General features: G+C 42.7%; 1 protein-coding gene across 1 annotated transcript in view; it reads right to left on the reverse strand.

Moving 5' to 3' along the window:
• Positions 1 to 5,561: 5,561 nt before the first annotated feature.
• The window catches only part of LOC134342161 (NACHT, LRR and PYD domains-containing protein 3-like), a 30,554-nt gene continuing 12,320 nt past the window's right edge, over positions 5,562 to 23,795 (reverse strand). The window contains exons 2-8 of the mRNA XM_063040134.1: positions 22,097 to 22,263; positions 17,482 to 17,653; positions 17,318 to 17,383; positions 11,284 to 13,042; positions 10,680 to 10,766; positions 10,357 to 10,524; positions 5,562 to 10,192 (exon numbers count right to left, since the gene is read on the reverse strand). Of these exons, the coding sequence (XP_062896204.1) occupies positions 10,099 to 10,192; positions 10,357 to 10,524; positions 10,680 to 10,766; positions 11,284 to 13,042; positions 17,318 to 17,383; positions 17,482 to 17,653; positions 22,097 to 22,263 (2,513 nt within the window). The 3' untranslated portion in view covers positions 5,562 to 10,098. The remainder of the gene's footprint in view (positions 10,193 to 10,356; positions 10,525 to 10,679; positions 10,767 to 11,283; positions 13,043 to 17,317; positions 17,384 to 17,481; positions 17,654 to 22,096; positions 22,264 to 23,795) is intronic.

Raw genomic sequence — 23,795 nt, forward strand, 5'->3', positions numbered from 1 at the left:
TCGTTCAGCGGGGTAATGAAGGATCGACCTTATTGAGTCTTTGGTCAAGAAATAGTGACCTGCATCTGAGATAACTCCTGCAAAAGAGCAGGGAAGTTTGAGCAGTGTTACTTGCCTGGAAAAGGTCAGTTCCTTTCAGCGATTTTATTTCCTTCGTCGTGAATCCTTTGGACAGAATAAGCAGAAACGTCATGTCTGTGAAGAAATCTGTCTCCAGGGAAGTCTCTCCTTATTGACTGTGTAAATCACTTGAACTTTTGAATTTACTACTTTAAGAACTGTGTTAGAATTTACCACTTTAAGAATTGTTCCAGAGCTGTGTAAAGCAGTTAACTCCAGTTAAGTTAGTCGTTTGTTTACTTTTCACTATTGTGGAGCAAAGTTTCATAAATGTTTATGTTTGTTTAAAAAACCCTGACTCATTTCTATATTCATTGTTGCTAATGCCGTAACAAATCGGGGGCTCATGGGATTGTTCCGATTTTGAGTTTGAGTGCTTGTTTAATTAATAATCTGATTTGGATAAGGCAATTTCCAATTGTTTTGTTTGATTGGTTTGTGGGTGATATTCAGCAGCAATGAATATTGACGAGTTCATGGAATCACCAGACCTGGAATTATTAGCGATGGCGAAAAAGGGTGATGTATCCGAGATTGCTAGAGGGTTGGACCTTAAAGGAATTATGAAAGTTACAGCAAAGCCCATAATTCAAAGAAAAATCGTGACACACTATATAGCGTCAGGTAATTTTGCTAGGGATGCGTTAGAAATGTTTCCATTCAGTAATCTTGAGGTGCAGTTCCATAACGAACAGATAAAGTTCGAACAAGTTAAAGTGGACTTGGAATGAAGTCAATTAGAAGAAGAATATAAACTAAGGGAATTTAAAACTAGAGAAACAGATAACCAGAGACGGTTTGAGCTAGCGATGGAGAAATTAAAGTCCAAGAATCAGGATTCTGGTTCTATGAAATAGTTTGTTGTTAGTCGAGAAGTTATTTTGGCTCCTGCATTTAATGAAACAGAAGTGGACAAATATTTGCAACATTTTGAAATTATTGCTCTGAGTTCAAGGTGACCGAAAGATCAATGGCCAGTGATGTAACAAAGTATAATTAGAGGTAAGGCACAGAAAGTTTATACAGCAGTAACTGCTGAGCAAACACTTGATTATGATACTGTGAAGCAGCATATATTGAAAGCACATGAACTGGTTCCAGAAGCTTATAGAGAAAGATTCAGAAATTTGAAGAAAGCTGTGGACAAAAATTACGTGGATTTTACCTACGCTAATTCTGTGTGTTTTGAGAGATGGGTTTCCTCTAAAAATGTGAATGGGGAGTGTAGTAAATTAAAAGAGTTGATTTTATTGGAGGAATTTAAAAGGTGCATCCCTATTGAAGTAAGGACATACTTAAATGAGAGGGACACTGCTACGTTGCAGGAGTCTGCTGAATTAGCTGATGAGTATGCTTTAATCCATAAGAGTAGATTTCCTCAGGGTAGAACTTTTAAAAGGAAAGATAGCACAGAGAGTCAAGGTAAACCAGAAATTAAGTCAGAAGTTAGTGAGAAAGGTAAGGATGAAGGGAAACATATGAAGGAAAGACATTTTGGTCCTATTTGTGATTATTGTAAGAAACCCAGACACAGCATAGCTAACTGTTTCTGATTAAAGAAGAAGAAGGAGAAGGAGGCAGTCCTAGATGCTTGTGTGCAACATATTGAAACACTTGTAAATCCACAGAGTTCGATAAATACACATGAAGCTTTGTCAGGCTTCGACCAAGTTAAGAGGGGATATGATTATTTTATAACCGAAGGATTTGTATCCTTGAAAGAGGGATGCCAATCCAATGCCAATAAAAATCCTTAGTGATACTGTAGCTTCTCAATCACTTATATTAGACAGTGTTCTAAAATTTAGTGATGAGTCTGACATTGGTGAGGTAAACTATATAAGAGGTGTTGGGAGTGCCCTTATGCCAGTACATTTGCATAGAGCAAATTTAAGATCAGGGTTAGTTACAGGACTTGTGAAATTACGACTACAACCCAGTTTAAGGATGAATGGTGTTTCTCTATTATTAGGGAATGACTTAGCTAACAGACAAGTCTTTCCTGAAGTGCATTTGACAACAAAGCCCATACCTGAGGAACCACAGATGGATTCTCCTAAAACAGATTCTTCCTGTGTTGTAACCCAAGCTAAGGCTAAAAAGATTGATGTGCAGGATGAGTCTGTTACCCATGACTGTTCAACTTGGGATTCAAATTTTGAGGATGTGTCAGAAACTTTCTTACCTTCATTGTTTGATCAAGATTCTGGTAGTATGTCTGACCATGAAGATTTATCTCTATCTCAGAAAGAGATGATAGCAGAGCAGAGTAGAAACCCTGAGATTATCAAATTAAAAGAACAAGCTCTTCCAGGTAGTGAAATTGAGAAGGTGCCAGTAGGGTATTATTTTGAGAAGGGAGTATTAATGAGGAAGTGGAGATCACCTACAAGTCCTGCAAGTGAAAAATGGGAAGTTAATCACCAGGTAGTATTTCCTAAAGTTTACTGGAATAAGATTTTAACTATGGTTCATAGTATGCCTTTGGGCGGCAATCAAGGTGTAAAGAAAACTGCAAATAAGGTTTTTAAATATTTTTACTGGCCTACTTTAAGAAAAGATGTGGCGACATTTCGCAGAATGTGTCAAACTTGCCAAATTGTGGGTAAAGCTAATCAAGTTACTCCGGTGGCCCCACTGCAACCGATTCCAGCATTTGGTGAACCATTTTCCAAAATTATTATAGATCGTGTAGGCCCATTGCCAAAAACTAAGATTGGACATCAATATTTGCTGGCTATCATGTGCACAGCATCTAGGTTTGCAGAGGCCATTCCACTCAGGAATATAACAGCTAAAGCAGTAATAAATGCTCTTTCACGCAAACACCAGGAATTCTGCAGATGCTGGAACTTCAAGCAACTCATATCAAAGTTTCTGGTGAACGCAACAGGCCAGGCAGCATCTCTAGGAAGAGCCTAACTTTCCTTCAGTTAGTCCTGACGAAGGGTCTCGGCCTGAAACGTCGACTGTACCTCTTCCTAGAGATGCTGCCTGGCCTGCTGCGTTCACCAGCAACTTTGATGTGTGTTGCTATAAAATTCTTTACTTATTTTGGATTTCCTAAGGAAATACAATCTGATCAAAGTGGTAATTTTATGTCTGGATTGTTTCAGCAGAGAGATTATAAACTGGGAGCAAAACAGATCACCTCATCTGCATACCACCGTGAATCACAAGGAGCCTTGGAGAGGTTCCATTCTACCCTCAAAACCATGGTTAGGACGTATTGTGTGGAAAATGAAAAAGACTAGGATGAGGGCATACATTTATTACTTTTTGCAGTCTGGGAGTCAGTGCAGGAATCCCTAGGTTTTAGTCTTTTGAACTTGTGTTTGGACATAGATTTAGAGGACCTTTGGACTTGTTGAAAGAGCAGTGGATTAATAAAGAGGTACATACGAATTTGCTGGATTATGTTTTAAAGTTCAAGGAAAGATTACTTAAAGCGTGTAGCTTAGCCAACGGAAACTTAAAGTTGGCTCAGGAGAAAATGAAAATGTGGTATGATAAGGATGCTAGAATGAGGTCATTTAAGCCTGGAGATAAGGTGTTGATTCTTTTCCCGGTGCTTATGAGGTTATATCCAAAGTTAATTATGTGGATTATATGATAAAAACGCCAGATCAAAGAAGTCCCACACAGCTATGTCATATAAATGTGATAAAACCATATTATGAGAAACAGTCTGCTACTATGACTGTTATGGTTAATAATAAAGAGGCTGATCCCACTAGGGACTTAATGGATGATTCATCTGAAACTCATTTTAAACCCAGCATTATTTCTGCCAGATTATCAAACTCAACAATTCTGGAAAATATTGATGAGAAATTAGCTCATTTATAGCCAGAGCAGAGACAACAAATGAAACAGTGAATTGTTAAATACAGTATAGGGATTTATTTCCAGACGTTCCTAAAAGAACCACTGTAGCTACAGTTGATGTAGATGTTGGAGATGCAAATCCCATAAAGCAACATCCATATAGGATGAACAGGGAAAAATGTGAACTTGTGAACAAGAAATTAAGTATATGTTAGAGAATAATATTATTAGACCTTCTAATTCGAATTCGAGTTAACCTTATGTGATGGTTCCTAAGCCAGACAGTAGTATTTGGTTTTGTACTGATTACAGGAAGGTGAATACTGTGACAAAAACTGATGCATATCCAATCCCTGGAGTAGATGATTGTGTGGATGAAGTGGGAAAAGCAAAGTTCCTTACAAAAATTGATTTGTTAAAAGGGTATTGGCGTGTTCCATTGATGGATAGAGGTTGAGAGATTTCTGCATTTGTAACCCCATCTGGGTTATATGAATATAATGTTCTTCCATTTGGGATGAAGGATGCACCAGGTAATTTGCAGCGGACAATTAATTCTGTGATTCATGGGCAGATGCATATATTGATGATTTTGTTACAGGAAATGATACTTGGAAAGCACATGTTACTGCGATGGAGAAACTATTTGAAAGACTTTCAAAAGCTAACTTAACTATTAACTTAGCTAAAAGCGAATTTGGCCATGCCATAGTGACCTATCTTGATCACGTTGTAGGTTCGGGTTTGGTTAAGGATAATGGTTAAGGAAATGAAGCAAACTCCAGTTCAGTAACAAAGTTTAATGTTACAGGAGTATAATATTTTGATAACCTATAATAAAGGCAAAGATAATGTGATTGCTGACAGACTATCTAGATATTGAATGTGCAATGTAATTTTTTTTATGGAGTTATATTTTAGCATTTGTAACACTCCTACTGTATATTAGTTTGTAAGGTGCTGTATGATACTGTGTATGTCGTAAATTTTATACATTTGTATTTTTTTTTATAAATTGTTAGTTTTTTAAAATTTTGTTCATAACAGACCAAAATTTTCTCCTTTTTGGTGGGAGGTGTTACATACCTTGTGGGTATCTTGTGACTGTCTTATGACAGTGATGTAATGCAGTATCTTGTGAGCATGAGGTAATGGTCTTTTGGTGGTGGGGTGATGTAATTTCCCCTCCAATGTGAGGTCATGTGATTACATGTTCACAACAGGTATATAACGCAAAACCCTGGTGTGATGCAGTTAGTCTTCAGTTGAGTTATTTTTAGTTCGTCAGATACTCCGTTTTGCTGCGTATTTGTCTCATGATGCAATTTCGTTTTAAACCGGAGTTTTACTTTCTATTTTAAGGTAAAACCTTTGTGCTGACAGTTTTGCCAATATCTGCCAGATTTTTGTGAGTTTTACCATTGCAGTTCAGTATCGGAGAGTGAAGACCTTCATCAAAAGGATGGGAACCTGAAGGATCACAATAAAGTTGGAGTCGTTCGGCGGGGTAATGAAGGATCGCCCTTATTGGACTCTTCGGTCAAGAAATAGTGACCTGCATTTGAGATAACTCCTGCAAAAGAGCAGGGAAGTTTCAGCAGTGTTACTTGCCTGGAAAAGGTCAGTTCCTTTAAGCCATTTTATTTCCTTTGTCAGGAATCCTTTGGACAGAATCAGCAGAAACGTCATGTCTGTGAAGAAATCCGTCTCCAGAGAAGTCTCTCCTTATTGAGTGTGTAAATCACTTGAACTTCAGAATTTACCACTTTAAGAACTGTGTTAGAATTTACCACTTTAAGAACTGTTCCAGAGTTGCGTATAGCAGTTTACTTCTGGTTAAGTTAGTCGTTTCTTTACTTTTCACTATTGTAAGCAAAGTTTAATAAATGTTTATGTTTGTTTAAAAAACATTGACTCATTTCTAGATTCATTGACAGATAGATAGATAGATAGCTAGACATACTTCATTTTTCCGGAGGGAAACTGGGTTTCGTTACAGTTGCACCAAGAATAGAGTATAAATATAGCAATATAAAGCCATAAATAATTAAATAATAATATGCAAATTATGCCAGATAGAAATAAGTCCAGGACCAGCCTATTGGCTCAGGGTGTCTGACCCTCCAAGGGAGGAGTTGTAAAGTTTGATGGCCACAGGCAGGAATGACTTCCTATGATGCTCAGTGTTGCATCTCAGTGGAATGAGTCTCTGGCTGAATGTACTCCTGTGCCCAGCCAGTACATTATGCAGTGGATGGGAGACGCTGTCCAAGATGGCATGCAACTTGGACAGCATCCTCTTTTCAGACACCACCGTGAGAGAGTCCAGTTCCATCCCCACAACATCACTGGCCTTACGAATGAGTTTGTTGATTCTGCTGGTGTCTGCTGCCATCAGCCTGCTGCCCCAGCACACAACAGCAAACATGATCGCACTGGCCACCGCAGACTCGTAGAACATCCTCAGCATCAGCATTGTTGCTAATGCTGTAACACCACTCTGTGGGTGAAGATGTTTCCCTTGACTTTTCTGCAGACTGAAGAAGTCGAGCTGACTGCAGTTCTGCCTGAGATGTTCTTCGTCCCACAAATCTCTGGGCTGAGGAAGAATGACATTGGGAGTTGTCAGGGTAAGAACGTAGGATGAGGAGAAGGGAATCAGCAGTGGTGCGTGGCAATGAATGACAGAGTAGCAACATTTGGAAGCTGATTGACAGAGAATGTAAGTCGGTTGTCTGACTGATGACACAAACAATACCTGTGGTGAGGTGCTGCACTGGTCGAGGAACGTGTGTGGTGGGATGGTTTTATCTATTGAGGGAGTTGTTCCTGCTTGTTTTTCCCATAATATTATATCTGGATGGTTATTATGGATTGTCCTATCTGAAATAATGTATTGATTATCATATAGTTTGTAAGATTTTAACTCTAAAACTGGATCAGGCTTGAATTTATGGTGCCTTTATGAAGTGATAGAGGGAATTCATGAGTTTTTATTTTGAAGCAAGATTTTGGTGAATGATATTTGCCACTTGATTGTAATTAATCAGATGGAGTTAAACTGCTGCAGGAACCTGGAATATATTGGATTGTCTCTGGTTTCTCTTGGCATTTTCTGCCTTGTTTGTTTGTATTTCATTTATTTTTGATTTTTTAAATCATTTTGTTAACCACCTTGTCCTGTATTTCTGCAAGGAACCCCTCTGTTTCTAGGATGAGGTCTCCAACTCTCAGTCAGGTGCTCGATGCTTCCTTGTCACCATCTAGTCTGCTTAGATCATTGGGATGTCTCCCATGGAGGGTCATACTCATTCCACTCGTTAATGTTTTCTTCCATAGTGATGATTCATTTTTCTGAGTTGGCCTCTCATTTAAGTTGTCTGGTCTGTATTTCTTATCAGAATTATATATACTCACATGGAGTGCTGAACTCTGTTTATTTTGATGAAAATATATACTTTAGACATCTTATCAGACTGTTGGTTGATTTTTAAAATCTCTGTTATAGCTCTTCCTCCTTCTGTCCTCAGTAGTGTTAATCTCGGTGTGTTTGAGTGTAAGTAGTCCTTTCTAAATTTGTCATTTCAGTTCTTATTTTTCTTTGTGAAGTTTCCAGATTGGAATGGAAACAAGATATTTTGCCGAGGAATATGCTAATATAGGAATAGTGAAAGAGTTTATTGCCTTTGTTGTATTTGCTATACCATGGACATATGTTTGGCAAATGTTCTTAAGCCTTGATGTAAATTTTGTCATGTTTTCCCTTTTTCACAGTTTGCTGTTTTGGCATCTATTTTCTCTGCTTGTTGATATTCCAGATACCTGGGTATCAAGAGTTCTGATGAAGGGTCTTGGCCCATAACGTTAATTCCCAACCATAGATGCTGCCTGACCTGCTGATCTCCTACAGAGCATTGTGTGTTTTGCTGTAGATTCCCAGCATCTGCAGGGTCTCTTGTGTCCCATATACTCGTATGTTTCTTGAATAGGACACACAGGTAGGCAGAGAAGGTTGTATGGTTCTGTTGATAAAAAATAAAATCAAATCATTAGAAAGAGTCGGAAGGTGTTGAGTCAATGTGGCGAGAACAACGGAGTAGCAAGAGTGAAAAGACAGTGATGGGAGTTTTATAGAGACCCCAAACAGTAGTATGTATATCTTCCACAAATTACAATGGGAGAAGGAAAATGCATGCCAAAACAGCAATATTACAGTATTCATGGGAGATAGTCATGCAGATATATTGGGAAAATCAGGTAGGTGCTGGATCCCAAGAGGGGGATTTCCTAGAATACCCATAAGATGGCTTATTACAGTAGCTCCTGGTTGAGCCTAGCTGGGGATCAGCTATTCTCGATTGGGTGTTGTGCAATGAATAGGAGTTATTTAGAGCACTTAAGGCAAAAGAACCCAGAGGGGGAAGTGATCTTAATATAATGGAATTCACCCTGAAGTGCGAGAAGGAGAAGCTAACATGAAATGTGTCAGTATAACCGTAGAATAAAGAGAATTACAGAGGCATGAGAGAAGAATTGGCCTAAATTGATAAGGAAAGAACACTGGAATGGATGACGACAGAATGGCTGGAATTTCAGTAAGTAATTCGGAAGGCACGGGATATATAAGTACTAAAGAGGAAGAAGTATTCCAAAGGCAAGATGATACAACTGTGGCTAATAGGAAGGCAAAGCCAACATGGACACCAAAGAGGAGGCATATAACGGAGCAAAAATGGTGGGAAGTCAGAGGATTGGGAAGCTTTTAAAAAACAACAGAAGGAAACTTAAAAAAAAATAATTAAGAAGGAATAATATGGAATACAAAGGTAAGCTCGCCAATAAAGAGGATACTAAATGTTTCTTTAGATGCATAAAGTATAAAGGAGAGGTGAGGGTACATATCGGACCAATGGAAAACGATGCTGGAGAGGTGGTAATAGAGGCAAGGAGCTGGCGGATGAATTGAGTAGGTGTTTTATATCAGTCTTCACTATGGAAGACACCAGCAGGATGGTGGAAGTTCAGATGTCAGTGGTCAGAAATATTTATAGTACATTACTCGCGAGCAGGTTCTTGGGAAACAGAAAAGTCTGAAGGTAAATAGGCCACCTGGACCACATAGTGTACATCCCAGAGTTCTCAAAGAGGTGACTGAAGAAATTGTGGAGGGATTAGTAATGATGCTTCAATAATCAATTGAATCTGGAATGGTTCCGTACGACTGAAAATTTGGAATTATCACTCCACTCTTCAAGAAGGGAGGGAGCTAGATGAACAGAACTTATAGACCAGTTAGTCTCACTTCACTCTTTGGGAAGATATTGGAGTCAGATATTGAGGATGTGTTTTCAGGGTATTTTCGGTCATTTTCAGCATGGTTTCTTCAAGGGAAAATCTTGCCTGACAAGTATGTTGAAAGTCTTTGAATTCTTTGAAGAAGTAACAAGCAAGATGGACAAAGGAGAATCGGTTGATGCTGTGCACCTGAAGTTTCAGAAGGTCCTTGACAAGGTGCCACACATGAGGCTGTTTACCAAGTTATGAGCCCATGATATTACAGGAAAGATTCTTGCATGGATGAAGCAGTGGCTGATTGGCTAACTGGCTACAGTTCCGGGATCAGGCACAATATCAAACTCTCTGCTTCCCTCTCTGTATCAAAATGGATCATTCCTCCCCTTCGTCAGTCTGTGACTTGGCTCAGTTTGTCTGTTTCCTTCGCATTCTGAGCATGCGCCACACACCCACTGAGATCACATTTTATTTACACGGCTGTGACTGGAGACTTTCTGATTATTATGTCCCTCCTGGCGTCTGATGGTGGTAAACTTGGAGGCAGCAATGGTATTGAACTTCAGCAGTAGGTGATTAGGCTCTCTCGTTGGAGATTGATAATCTGTCGGTACTGTGTGGCTGGATATGTGGGTAGTTTTCAGAGTGGAAGGAGGCAGGGTTTGGAGTACCCCAGAGATCAGTTCCTGACCACGGTTGTTGACAGCTTAATGGCCTGGCGGAGGGAGCAAGATGTGAGATGTCCCAGTCTGCTAGTGACGCAGAAAGAGTGGAACTGGGGGAGGGGAGGCAGTCAGTACATAGTTCACTGTGGGGCTGCAGTGGCGGGTTCCATTGCTGGCGGGGATGTTCACACATTCAGATGTTCAGGATCACTGCCAGTCCAGGTCTGAGTTCCTCCAGAGATCCCAGTTCCTTCCTCCCGGTCTCACTGAACTGATTGCTCCACAGCCTGAAACAGACGGGAGAATAAAGATGAAATAAACAGATCACACAACAGTGTCAGTAACAGGGGACTGGGGTTAATGTTTCAACAACACTCACTGACAAATATCACCAGAAAACCCGTGGATCCGCTGATATTTTATCACATTGAACATTAACACAAACACTCACCAGATCCACTCCAGACTCGGGAGGGTCAGTATGAGGCGGCGGAGAGCGGGGACAGATCGGTCTGTCAGCGAGTTTAAGTCCAGCTGCAGCTCCGTCAGCGATGGGTTTGTACTGAGAGCGGAGAAAAGATCCTCGGCACCAGAATCTGTGAGACCGACTTTGCCCAGCCTGGAGATGAGAGAGAGTGAGGGTGAAGGACACAGAGAGACAGGAGACGGTACAAATCTCCAGTGTTTATCAGTAACACAATTACTGATCACATTAATGTTCAGTGTCAGACACCCAGTGACTGTAAACACAATCTCCCACAGTCTGGTACTTACCACAGTTTCTGTATTTTACACTCCGGGTTCCTCAGAGCGGCAGACACCAGTTTCACTCCTGAATCTCCCAGTTCATTCGCCCCAAGGCTAAACACAAACAGATAAATTGATGAACAAAGTGATTCAATCCGTGGGTCGGAGGGAATTTCTCTCACTGGGATATTTCAGGAAACATTAAACCCTTCAGTAAATCACTGATCGGAGTTCCCATCACTGTCAATGTCCCTCACTGCCCAGCTCCAGGGTATTCATCGAATGTCAGTAATTTAGTCTGTCGGTGTGACCCTGTAAACTCCAAATATTCTCTCTCATTCCCCGATGATTAGAAAAGTGTTCCTGATGCGAGAGGGTCAGGAGGGGCAGGGGTGAAGGGGAGAAACTCCCACAGTGAGGAAGATTTGTGAATGGGGAAATGTCGATGGGAGATGGTGGAAGAAAAAGGAGGAAGGGGGATAGGGAAGAGAGATCCTACAGGAAGAAGTGAGGTGGCATTTGTTACAATTCTTCACAATCTGATTTACTACAGTTTTACCCAAATCCTTTTACATTGAAACAACACAATGGGACAGTTTCACAGTTCAGAGTGAGAGATAAATCAAGTTACCACCTCAACTTCTGGCACTTGTGCAGCCCGGGTCCCAGCCGCTGGATTCCTTCACACTGAATGTGGCATTTCCACAGATCGAGGTGTTTTATTGTATCACAGAGTCCGATGACATGAGACAGGACTGCGCAGTCAATCGGGGTGAGCGTTATTCCACTGAATGAAAGTATTTCCACAGGTCTCAGTACAGCCTGAGCCAGTCCACGATTCTGAGACTCAAACAGGTAGTGAAATGTGTTCAGGCGGCTCTTTTTACCAGCATCACTCCTCGTGTTTCCACTCTGGCGTTTAACCTCCTCCTTCACCCAGTCAATCACCCGGCAGGTTGTTTGATGAGGAAATGGACCCAGAAACTCCTCTAGGCCCCGAGCTGTCATTGGGTTGGAGAGACCAGCAACAAAACGGAGAAATACCCCAAATCGCCCATCTGACGTGTTGTGGGCTTCAGTGAGGAATTTCAGGATATCCCCGGGATGTGGATTCAGGAATTGTGCGACTGCAGCTACAAACTCTTGGATGGTGAGGTGTGGGAATGTGTACATCACGCTCCGGGCAGAATCCTCTCTCTCCAAAAGGTCCATCAGGAACCCGGACAGGAACTGGGAAGGCTGCAGATTGTACTTGATCAAATCTCCATCTGTAAACACAATCTTCTTCTCGGACAATCCTCTGAAGGCCATCCGACCAACCCTGAGTAACACATCACGGGGGTTCTCAATCTCACGGCCGTGGTTTTTCAGGATGTTGTAAATATAGTAGGAGTACAGTTGGGTGATGGTCTTGGGAACTCGCTGCGGGTCCCTGACTCTTTGTGTGAAGAAGGGGCCCAGTGCCAGAGCGAGGATCCAGCAGTAGGAGGGGTTGTAGCTCATGGTGTGCAGGATCTCGTTCTCCTTCACGTGTTTGAAAACAGCTGCTGCCACTGTCTGATCTTCAAAATGCCTGATGAAATATTCCTTCCATTCCTCACCAACAAATCCCAGGATTTCAGCCCAGACACTGATCTTCGCCTTTTCCAATAAATGTAACGCAGTGGGACGGGTGGTCACCAGCACTGAACACCCTGGGAGCAGCTTGCCCTGGATTAAACTGTACACAATGTCAGACACTTTACACCACCACTCGGGATCTGGGCACTGGTGCTTGGGTTCTGTGTCTCTCCGACTGTCAGCAAAATCGATGTTGTGTTTGAATTCATCCAAACCATCGAATATAAACAGCAATCCCTTTGGGTTCTTCCAGATCTCTCTCAGGGAATTCCCAAAGTAAGGATACTGATGCAGAATCAGTTCCCTCAGGTTTATTCTACAGTTAATGGGGTTTAAATCCCGGAATTTGAAACTGAAGACAAACTGGAACTGTCGGTATATTTTCCCCGTGGCCCAGTCATAAACAATCTTTTGTATCATTGTTGTTTTCCCGATTCCCGGGACTCCGGCCACTGCTGCGGACATGCCTGTTTTGTTTCCAAAGACAAATCTTTTAAATTCTTGCAGAAAACTCCTCTTAAATAATTGATCAGTCCGGATTTTTTCCAGCTCTCCGCGGAGGTATTTTTCTCTCCACTCCTCGTGGTCTCTGCCTCTTGCCAGCAGCTCATGTTCCACCAGTGTCCGATCTTGAACAGTAGAAATGACCGTGAGCTCAGCGTATCGATCAACCAGCTGGAAAACCTTCACCTTCTCCCTCATCAGAATCATGTTCACTCTCAGTGTTTCAGTCTGTGTCCGCAGAGTCTCCTTGTGTTTCCTTCGAACAGCTTAGGATGGACAGAAATAGGTTGTCAAAGCCTGATCTGATGAGCATGTTGCACACATAAAAAATAATTCTTTAATAAAAAATACTTCTTAAAGACATTGTTTGGGTGAAATCTGGAGATCAGAGACAAAGTGTCTGAAAATGAACGATGGCCCAGAAACATTTCTGATCTGATTCAGATTCGCTGTTGACACTCCACTCTGCATTGCAGAGGGTAACACTTGGGGGTGGGGGAGGGGGGAAGCAATTTACTTGCTCTACTGACATTTACTTTTCTCACAATGGACCCCATGTTCTTGACACTCCTTTAGGATTAAACTGTCAGCACTGAGCCACAGAAAAGTAACGTAATTTCTGTTTCCCTTTCAAGGCTGAGCGAGTCATGATGTAACACATCCCGCACTAGCCTACAGTCTCTTAATCTCCGAGGAGCTGGTACATGAACTCAGGCAGTTCCTCAGTGATGCGCGGAAGAGCCGGAAGCTGAAGAGAATGGCAGCGGTAATAAGGGAGTCGAAAGGTAGGCGATTATGTGGACACGAAAAAAAGGAAACACCGATGGTCTTTGCCTCTCAGGTGCCATTGTCCGAAATGTTTCTGGACGTGTCTACAATATCCCGAGAAGGGATGTTGAGCAGCCAGAAGTCGTGGCAAATGTTGGTACCGATGACATAGGAAGAGAAAAGGGAGGAGGTCTGGAAAACAGAACATAGGGAGTTAGGTAAAAAGCTGAGAAGCAGGACCTGAAAGGTAGTAATCTCAGGATTGCTGCCTGTGCCACCCGACAGTGGCAATAGGAATAGAATGAGGTGGCAGAGAAATGTGTGGTTGAAGATTTGGAGCGGGGGCAGTGATTCAGATTTCTGGATAATTGGGACCACTTCCGGGGCAGGTAAGACCTGTACAAAATGGACGGGTTGCACGTGAATCCGATGAGGACCAATATTCTTGTGGGCAGATTTACTGGAGCTGTTGGGAGTGTTTTAACCTAAAATGTCAGGGGGATTGGAACTAGGACGATAGAGCTGTGGATGAACCAGCAGGTTTACAAGTGGATGATGGGTGTAACATGAATGTAAGGAAGGGCAAGCCAATGACTGGGTTCAGATACAGACAGAACAAAGTGTTAAATTGTACCACATAGACAAAATTCAAAAGGGCGCAGATGCAGGTCTGAATGCTTTGTATTTAAATGGGCGCAGCGTTTTGAATAAGGTGGATGAACTCTTGGCACAATTAGAGATTGGTCCTTGTGATGTTGCAGGCATCACAGAGTCATGGCTGAAAGAAGACAGTTGGGAGCTTAATGTTAAAGGATGTACGTCCTGCCGAAAGGACGGGCAGGAAGGCAAAGGCGGTGGTGGTGTGGCTGTGCTGGTTCAAGATAGAATCACATCTTTAGAAAGAGGTGACAATAGGGTCAATCATTGTGGGTGGAGATAAAAAACTGCAAGGGCTAAAAAAAAAGCTTTATGGGAACCCTATATTGGCCTGCAAATAGTGGTGTTGAGATTGAAGGTGTGGGGTTGAGATTGCAAAGGGAGCTTGGAAAGGCATGTAATAAAGGTGATGACGCAATTGTAATAGGGGCTTCAATAAGAAAATCAAACGAACTTCAGGAGTCGGATCACAAGAGAGGGAATTAATTGATTACCGATGTGTTAGCGTTTTAGAGCAGCTTGTGCTTGAGACTACTCAGGAAAAGGCTTTCTTTGATTGGGTGTCGTGCAATAACCATGATCTTATAAGGGAGCTTAATGTAAAAGAACCCTTAAGAGGTAGTGATCATAATTTGAGTGAATTCATACTGCAGTTTGAGAGGGAGAAGCATAACTTACAGTATCAGTATCACAATGGAATAAAGGGAATTACAGAGGCAGAGAGAGAAGCTTACCCAGGTAGATTGGAGAAGGATACCAGTGGAGATGACAGCAGAGCAAAGATGGCGGAATCTTCTGGGAATAGGTCACAAGTTGCAGGATGGATATGGACTATGGAGGAAGAAGTTCTCAAGTGGCACGTATATGACACCATGGTTGACAAAGGAAGTTAAAGACTACATAAAAGCCAAGGAAAGGGCATACAAGACAACAAAAGTGAGGGAAAGTTGGGTGAATAGAAAACTTTTAAAATCCAACAAAAGACAACTAAAAAAAAGCTATAAGAAGTGAAAAGATGAAATATGAGGGCAGAAAAGCCAATAATATAAAGCAGGATAATAAACACTTTTTCAGTTATATAAAGAGTTAAAGGAAGGTGAGAGTTGATACTGGAACACTGAAAAATGATGTTGGTGAGATAGTAATGCTGAACAAACAAATGGCAGAATAACTTAATGTGTACTTTGCATGTATCTTCACTGTGGAAGACGCTAGCAGCATGCAGTGGTCTGCGAGTGGCAAGCAGTAGGAGTGAATGCATTTGCTATTAGAAAGGAAAAAGTTCTCTGCATACTGAAAGCTCTTAAGGTGCAAAGTCACCTGGGCCAGATGGACCAGACCAGAGTCCTGAGAGAGGTTGCTGAAGAGATGACAGATGGATTGGTCATGATCTTTGAAGAATCAGTTGATTCGGGCATGGTCCTGGAGGACTGGAAGATTGCAAATGTCACTCTAGTCTTTAAGAAGGGAGGGAAGCAAAAGAAGGAAAATTATAGGCCAGTTAGCCAAACATCTGTGATTGGGAAAGATTTGGAGTCTCTTACTAAGGTTAAGGTTTCGAGGTACTTGGAGGCTAATGACCACATAAGTTAGCATGGTTTCTGTTAGAATTCATCGAGGAAGTAAGAAGCAGGGTGGACAAAGGAGAGTCCGTGGATGCCATTTACTTGGATTTTCAGAAAGCATTTGATAAGATGCCGCACATGAGTCTGCTTAACCAGATAAAGATCTATGGCGTCACAGGAAAGATCTGGCATGTGTAGCGGAATTGCTGACAGGCAGCAAGTAGTGAGTGGGAATAGAAGTGGCCTTTTCTGGTTGGCTGCCAGTGACTGGTGCTGTTCCGCAGGGATCAGTATTGGGACCGCTGGCTTTCAGATTGTTTGTCAATGATTTAGATGATGGAATGAATGTATTTGTGGCAAAGTTTGCGGATGATACAAAGATAGGTGCAGGGGTAGGTAGCGCGATTGCAACAGGACCGAGAATAATTGGAAGAATCGGCAAAAAAGTGGCAGATGGAATACAGTGTTGGAAATATATGACAATGCATTTTGGTAAAAGGAGCAGACTATTATCTAAATGGGAAGAAGGTCCAAGCATCAGAGATGCAGAGGGACTTCGGAGTCTCACGCCAGACACCCAGAAGATTAATTTAAAGTCGAGTCTGTGGTAAAGGCGGCAAATGCAACGTTGGCAATTATGTAAAAGAGAATCGAATATAAATGCTGTGCCTTTACAAGACTGTAGTCAGGCCGCACTTGGAGTATTGTCAATAGTTTTGTGCCCCGTACCTCTGAAAAGATGTGTTGTCACTAGAGAGAGTCCACAGGAGATTCAAGAGGATGCTTCCGGGAATGAAGGGGTTAACATATGAGGTGTGTTTTGGCAACTTTGGGTCTGTACTCACTTGAATTTTGAGGAATACGAGGGAATGTGTTTGAAACCTACCAAATGTTGAAAGGACCAGATAGGGTGGATATCCAGATCTGGAGGACACAGCCTCAGAATTGAGGGGCGATCCTTTAAAACAGGTAAGGAGGATTTAGTTTTAGCTAGGGAGTTGTGAATCTGCCACAGACTGCAGTGGAGGCCGAGTCCATGGGTATATTTAAGGCAGAAGTTCCTGATCAGTTCGGGCATCAAAAGATATGGCGAGAGGGCAGGTGTATGGGGCTGAGTGGGATCTGGGATTAGACATTATGAAATGGCAGAGGAGACTCGGTGGGCTGAATGACCGAATGCTGCTCCCACGGTTTGTGGTCTTATTGAGGAATAACAGCAAATCTCCGCTCCACTTTGGATCCGAGGCGTGAGATTTACTTTGCTGGAGTTAAATGTTCCAGTTGGAAAGGTCTGGCTTCAGTTTTGTCAAATCTCCATTTATTCGGTGCCGGGAATGTCTGCTTATAAAGCTCATAGGGGCCTCTGGGTGCACAGCCTGAGACCCAGAAGGTGCAGGGTGTTGTGACAAATGCATTTGGTTTTCTGTTCTCAGCCACATCAACAAAAACCTGTCTCCCAGATTCTGACAGTTTCTAATCATGCCTCAAAAGTAAAGGATTCAGACTCTCAGAGTGAAATAAAGATTTTGAGATTCCCGCTCCATCGCTTACCTTTCAGATGCGCGGGCACTTCAGATAAACCCCGCTCAGTGTCCATGTAGGCGAACTGGCCGTCACCTGTTCAAACAGATTAACCTGCATGAAGTCTGTTCTGTGTAATACTGTAAATTCATCAGCATTTACATCTGTAACACACAGTGTATTGTTCACCGTACCACGTTCCCGTATTTCATCCAATATTCTGCTCAGCTTCAGTAAATGGTGGTGTAGTTTCACAAAGGATTCCCACATCACCCTCCGGGCCCCGGAGCCCTTCTCCATCACCAGATCCAGGAGGAGTTTGGAAGCGCCCGCTCGGTTTCCCTTCTCCGCCAGCTCAGTCACGCTCTGTAATGAACAATGGGGAATATATTGAGGAGCGGAGGGATGGGTACAAATCTACCCTGAACATGGACTAACCCAGCAGATTCTGCTCGCAACAGATCACTCACAGCCATTGAAGTGTTCATAGCGGGGGAAAGATTTTAAAAGAAATGAGCGGGGTCAGTCATGACCTTCTGAACACCACAGATTGCGGGGAACTATCCACTTGGCAATGTTTAAGTGGAGCGGACATAGTGTTAGGGAGCCAGAGATAGAGTGGGGAGCTGAGTTTCTGTGTTAGAACAGCGGGGATGCCAGACAGGATAATGGAATGCTCCCCTTGTAGGGTGTGGCAAGACAGGAAGTCGTCCCATGTCCCTGACAACTACACCATCAGGAATTGCATCCAGCTGCGGCTTCTTTCAGACTGTGCTCAGGAATTGGAGCTGGAGCTGGATGAACCCAGGATCATTCGGGAGGCTGAGAGGTTGACTGACAGGCTATACGGGGGTTGTGGGGGGGAGCTATACCCAAGGCGCAGGACACAGGTAACTGGGTCACTGTCAGCAGCGCGGGGAGGGGAGGGATGGGTAGGAAGGGGATAGACATCCAATGCAAGAAACCCCTCTATAACAGGTATAAGGCTTACTGTTGTGGGGTTTGAGCTAGCAGAGCAGAGACACAGTGATTATGCCTCTAGTACTCAGTTTGGTTTTGTGGCTCGAAAGGGGTGAGAAGAGGTGAGCTGCATTAACAGTGGGAATTCAGTGGTCAGGAGAACAAGGTCTCTCGATGGTGTGTTGTTGAGGGCAGGGATATCTCCCATCGAGTCTAAAACTTTTTTAAGAACAGGGTGGTCAGCCAGAGATTGTGGTCCACGTCGGTACCAATGACAAGAGTAGGAAGGGTGATGAGGTCCTGCAAAGTGAGTTCATGGAGCTAGATGCTAAGCTAAAGGGCACAACCTCCAGGGCTGTGTTCTCAGGATTGCTGCCCTACCACGTGCTAGTGAGGGCTGAAATAGGACGATAGTACAGTCTAACGCGTGTCTGATGAGATGGTGCATTATGGAGGGCTTCAGATATTTGGATGATTGGGCGCGTTTCCAAAGATGATGGGACCTGGACAGACGTGATCGTTTTGCACCCGAACTGGACGAGGACTGATGGACTTGTGGGAAGGGTTGTTACCGCTGCATGGGGAGGGGAAGGTGTTAAGCTTGATTTGCAGGGGTTGAAGTACCAGAGTGGATAGTGGAGTGGTTGTGTGGGAGAAACTTTGTTAAGCTAACATAGAAAGTAAGGAAACTACAGGATCAACATGGTGAAACTAATGTTTCAAAATGTGTATTATTTCAATGCAAGGAGTATTGTAGGAGAGGCAGATGATCTTAGAGCATGGATCAGCACATTGAATTACAGCATTGTAACAATTGATGTGATTTGGTCAGAGGAGGGGCAGGACTGGTAGCTCAGTCTTTCAGAGTTCCTTTGTGTTAGACACGGTTCGATAGAGCAGTAGGGATTAAAGAAGTGGGGGTGGCAGAACTCATCAGAGAAAATGTCACTGCATTGCTCAGACAGGAAAAACTGAATAGATGGTCCAATGAGACTACTTAGGTGAAACTATGGAATAAGAAAGGGATGAGCATGTTAGTGGGATTATATTATAGAGCACCCAATAGTCAATGTGATATATCGGATCCTATTTGTAGAGAGATCACAGACAGTTGCAAGAAACACAAGGTTCTGATGGTAGATAATTTTAATTTTCCATTTACTGACTGGGCACCCATACTTTAAAGGGCTGGATGGGATGGTGTCATTCAAATATGTTCAGGGACAACTCCGGAATGAATATATTTGGGTTACAACTATAGACAGTACATAATGGAATTCCGATTAGGTAAAAAGACAGAACCTATGACCGAGGAGAGTGCAGGAGGACACTTTGGATCTGGTGATTATAATACCAATACTTTCACGATCATTATGGTAAAAGATAGGTCTGGTCCTCAGGTTAAGATTCTAAATTGAAGAAAGCCCATTTCTGATGGTATCAGAAAAGATCTGACGAAAATGGATTGGGACAGGTTGCTTTCAGGCAAAGATGTGCTTGGTAAGTGTGAGGGCTCCAAAACTGATATTTTGATAGTATATTTTGAATGCATTAATGCAGAGTGTGCAGGGCTTGACTGTTCCTGACAGTATAAAAGACAAGGATAACAGGTTTAGGGAACCTTGTTTTTTGAGAGATATGCGGCCCTGAGCACATAGCAAGTAGAAGCATTAAGGAACAAATAAGGTATTTGATGAGTATAAGAAACGCAAGAGTTACTAAAGGAGGAAATTAGGAGGGCTAAAGTACAGCATGAGTTTGCTCCAGTGGTCAAGGAGAAAGAGGGCCCCAAACTCTTCATCAAATATGTTCAGAACAAAAGTATACCAACGGACAAAACTGGTCCTCTTGAAGTTCAATGTGGTCATTCATGTATTATCTGCATTCATATTTACTCTGGGAACATACAGAGTCTTTAGAGTGAGGCAAAATGGCAGAGACATCATGGACCCTGTACGGATTAGAGAGGAGGAGGTTTTTGCTCTCTTGAGGCAGATTAGGGTAGGTAAATCCACAGGGTTTCCCTTCGTACCTTGTTTGAAGCTAGTGCAGAAATTGCAGGAGCTCCAGCACAAATATTTACAACGTGAGAGGCGGGGGGATTGTAGGATAGCCAATGTTGTTCTACTGTTTGAAAAGCCTGTAAGAATAAGCCAGGAAATTATAGGCTGGTGAGCTTAGCATCAGTCGGGGTAAAACTATTGACAGGTACTCTAAAGGACTGGACATGAGTGTTTGGATAGACAAGGATTGATTTAGATAGTCAGCACTGATTTGTGCCTGGTAGATCCTGTCTAGGGAACTTACACTTTCTCGAGGACGTTACCAAGAAAGCAATGCACTGGATGTTGCCTGCAAGGGGTTCAGTAAGGCCTTTGACAAGGTCCGTCATGAGAGTTCGTTAAGGAAAATTCAGTCCCTTGGTAGTAAGTTGGTTTAGACATTGGATTCAGGAGAGAAGCTAGGAGAGGTGGTAGATATTTGACTCTCTGACTGGAGGTCTATGACTAATGGTGTGCCACAGGGATCAGTACTGGGTCGGGTTTTGTTTGTCATATATAACAACATTCTGGATGATAATGCCATAACCTGGATCAGTAAATTTGTGGTGACACCAACGTAGCTGACAGCGAGGATTGTTATCAAAGCTTGCACTGCGACCTGGAAGAGCTGGAAATAATGGGAAATAAATGGCAAATAGAATTTAATGAAGACGAATGTGAGGTGTTTCACTTTGGGAGGACAAACCATGAAAGTACAGTCCTTGAGTGGTAGGGCTTAAGCTGTGCGGTAGAACCAACATATCGGGGAGTACAGATACATAATTTCCTGAAATTATGGAAGGTAGGTAGGGCTGTAAAGAGAACTTTAGGACATAAGACTTCCTATATCAACCTACTGAATGCAGCCGTTGGGATACTATGTTGAAATTGTATAAGATGTTGCCGAGTTCTAACTTGGAGTATTGTGAGCACCTATATGTAGATAAGATGGAAAGAGTGCAGAGTAAATTTACAAGGATGTCGCCAGGACCTGAGAACATGAGATATAGGGAAAGGTTAGGACTTTATTCCCTCAAATGTAAGAGGATCAGAAGGGATTTCCTAGCAGTATACAAGTTTATAAAATATATAGAGTCAGTGTGAACAGACGTTTAGTACTGAGGTTGTGAGTCTATAATTGGAGTCCATGTGATGAGGATGAAAAGTGGAAGGGGATATGGGGGTGAACTTCTTCATTCAGAGGCTGGTGAGAGTATGGAGCATGCTGCCATTGGAAGTGGTTGATGTACGTTCCATTTCAACATTTAAGAGCAATTTGGCTAAGTGCATGGATGGAAGGGGCATGGCGTCTCTGCTCTGGGTGCACATCAATGGGACTAAGCAGATTAATAATTGATGTGGATTAGATGGGCCGAAGTGATTGCGGGGCGGAGCGCGGGTGTCCCATGATGGTGAAGGAAGGCTCCAGATGGTTCGACAAAGAAGTCACAAATCTAGATGAATTGTGGGATCCCAGAAGTTTGCTGTGTGACAGCTGAGGTTAAGCAATGGAAACATGTTTGGAAGACTGAAAGATCAATATAAAGTCATTCTCTGTCAATTGGCAATACCCATCACACATTACATTACTGACAGTCAATCACTGTTCGTATCACAAATGTTTGTCTCGATTACTGTGTGTTTGGTTACTTGGCAGATTCCAGTCAGAACATCAATCTGCTGAATAAAGGCATAGCGTGACTGCAGCCCCGGGCTGTCTTTTTGACCCACACAGAGCTGTTCCGTTACATCGGTTCAGTCAGTCTGTCGAAGAATATGCTGTCAATCTGTGTCTTTTTCCACTTACATGATACTCTTGCCCAGTGAAGTGATCCTCGCCTGTTAACATGAGGCCGAGTTCCTCCACACCCTCTTCAACCGCCTGCTCCAGTCGCTCCATGTAGAACCTCGTCAACTGGTACAGTTTGTGATCGTCACAATTTGACAGGAAGGCGGAGATTGAGGAATTCAGATCTGTGAACAGATATAGAACATACAGCACAGGAACAGACCCTTTGTGACACCATGTCTATGTTGACCATGATGTCAATGTGAAACCATCCTGTCCACATGCTCATGGTCTATAATACCTCCAGTCCCTGCCTGTCCATGTGGCCATTTAAATGTCTCTTAATCGCTGTAATCGTATCTGATACCATAACCTCGTTGGCAGCCCGTTCCAGGCACTGATCTCTCTCAGTGGAAAACCTGCATCGTAAATGTTCTTTGCACAACCACCCCTCTTGCATGAACTCATGCCCTCTCATTTTTACATTTCAACACCAAGTAAATGTCTGAGTGTCTGTGTAATCTATGCTTCAGATGATTTGATATATTCCGTCACCAGCCTCCAACACTAAAAGGAAAGTAATCCAAGCCAATCCCTAATCTCCCGTTACATCTAATAATCTGTAATTCATACAGCAGTCTTCTGCATATTCTCTGGGGACTCCACATTCTTTCTCTAATGTACAGACTAGAACTGCACGCAAACCGCAATTGTGCCCTGATCAGAGATCCCTACGGCTACAGCACTGACATTGGAGAGGATTCAGAGAGGATTCATGGGAATGATTCCAGGAATGAAAGGGTTACCGTCTGAGTGACGTCTGGCAGCTCTTGGTCTGTATTCCCTGCAGTTCAGGAGAATGAAGGAGATATCTCATAGTAATATTCCAAATATTAAGAGGTCTGTACAGATTAGATATGGCAAAGTTATTTTCCATGGTAGAGGAGTCTAGGACAAGAGGGCACAACTTCAAGATTGAACGACTTCCTTTTAGAACTGAGATGTGGAGAAATTAGCTATAGGGTGGTAGATCTGGGAAATTTGTTGCCACCAGCGGCTGTGGAGGTCAGGTCATTGGGTGCATTTAAGGCGGAGATAGATAGGTTCTTGATTAGCCAGGGCATCAAAGGATATGCCGTGAAAACAGGGGAATGGGGATGACTGGAAGAATTGGATCAGCCCATGGTTGAATGACGGAGCAGACTCGATGGGCCGAATGGCCTATTTGTGCTCCTATATCTTATGGTCTTATGGACTTTTCCACATTCGTATTCAACCCTCGACCGATGTCGTAGATTGATTTTACGATCCAACTACATTTGCAGCCTCTTTCAAGGAGATACATCCTTGTTCACCAAAATTCCTCTGTTCATCAATTCTCCTCACGGTCTTGCGCTTTACTGTTGTGATGAAAAACTAAGTTATCAGAAGATTGATGCTGATGAGAGAGATAAGGGAGACAATGGAGAAACAGTCAAAATGCTAATAAGACAGAAGAGAGAGATTAACGAGAAAGAAACACATTTCAGATATTGACAGACCGATTGCTTTGAACCTGAACTGTTTGAAGTTTGATGGACAGGTGATACCCCAGCAGGGGGATAAAAGGAACAGGTTCGCTAAGGCACGACGGACACCACGAGATCACGAGATAACGAGACCCTGGAAGTGCAATGTGTCCCCCCACAAGTTGGTGGGAGTTTGGAGGTCTGGTCGC

This window comes from Mobula hypostoma, unplaced genomic scaffold (assembly GCF_963921235.1).
Source record: "Mobula hypostoma unplaced genomic scaffold, sMobHyp1.1 scaffold_134, whole genome shotgun sequence".
NCBI classification, from domain to species: Eukaryota; Metazoa; Chordata; class Chondrichthyes; order Myliobatiformes; family Myliobatidae; genus Mobula; species Mobula hypostoma.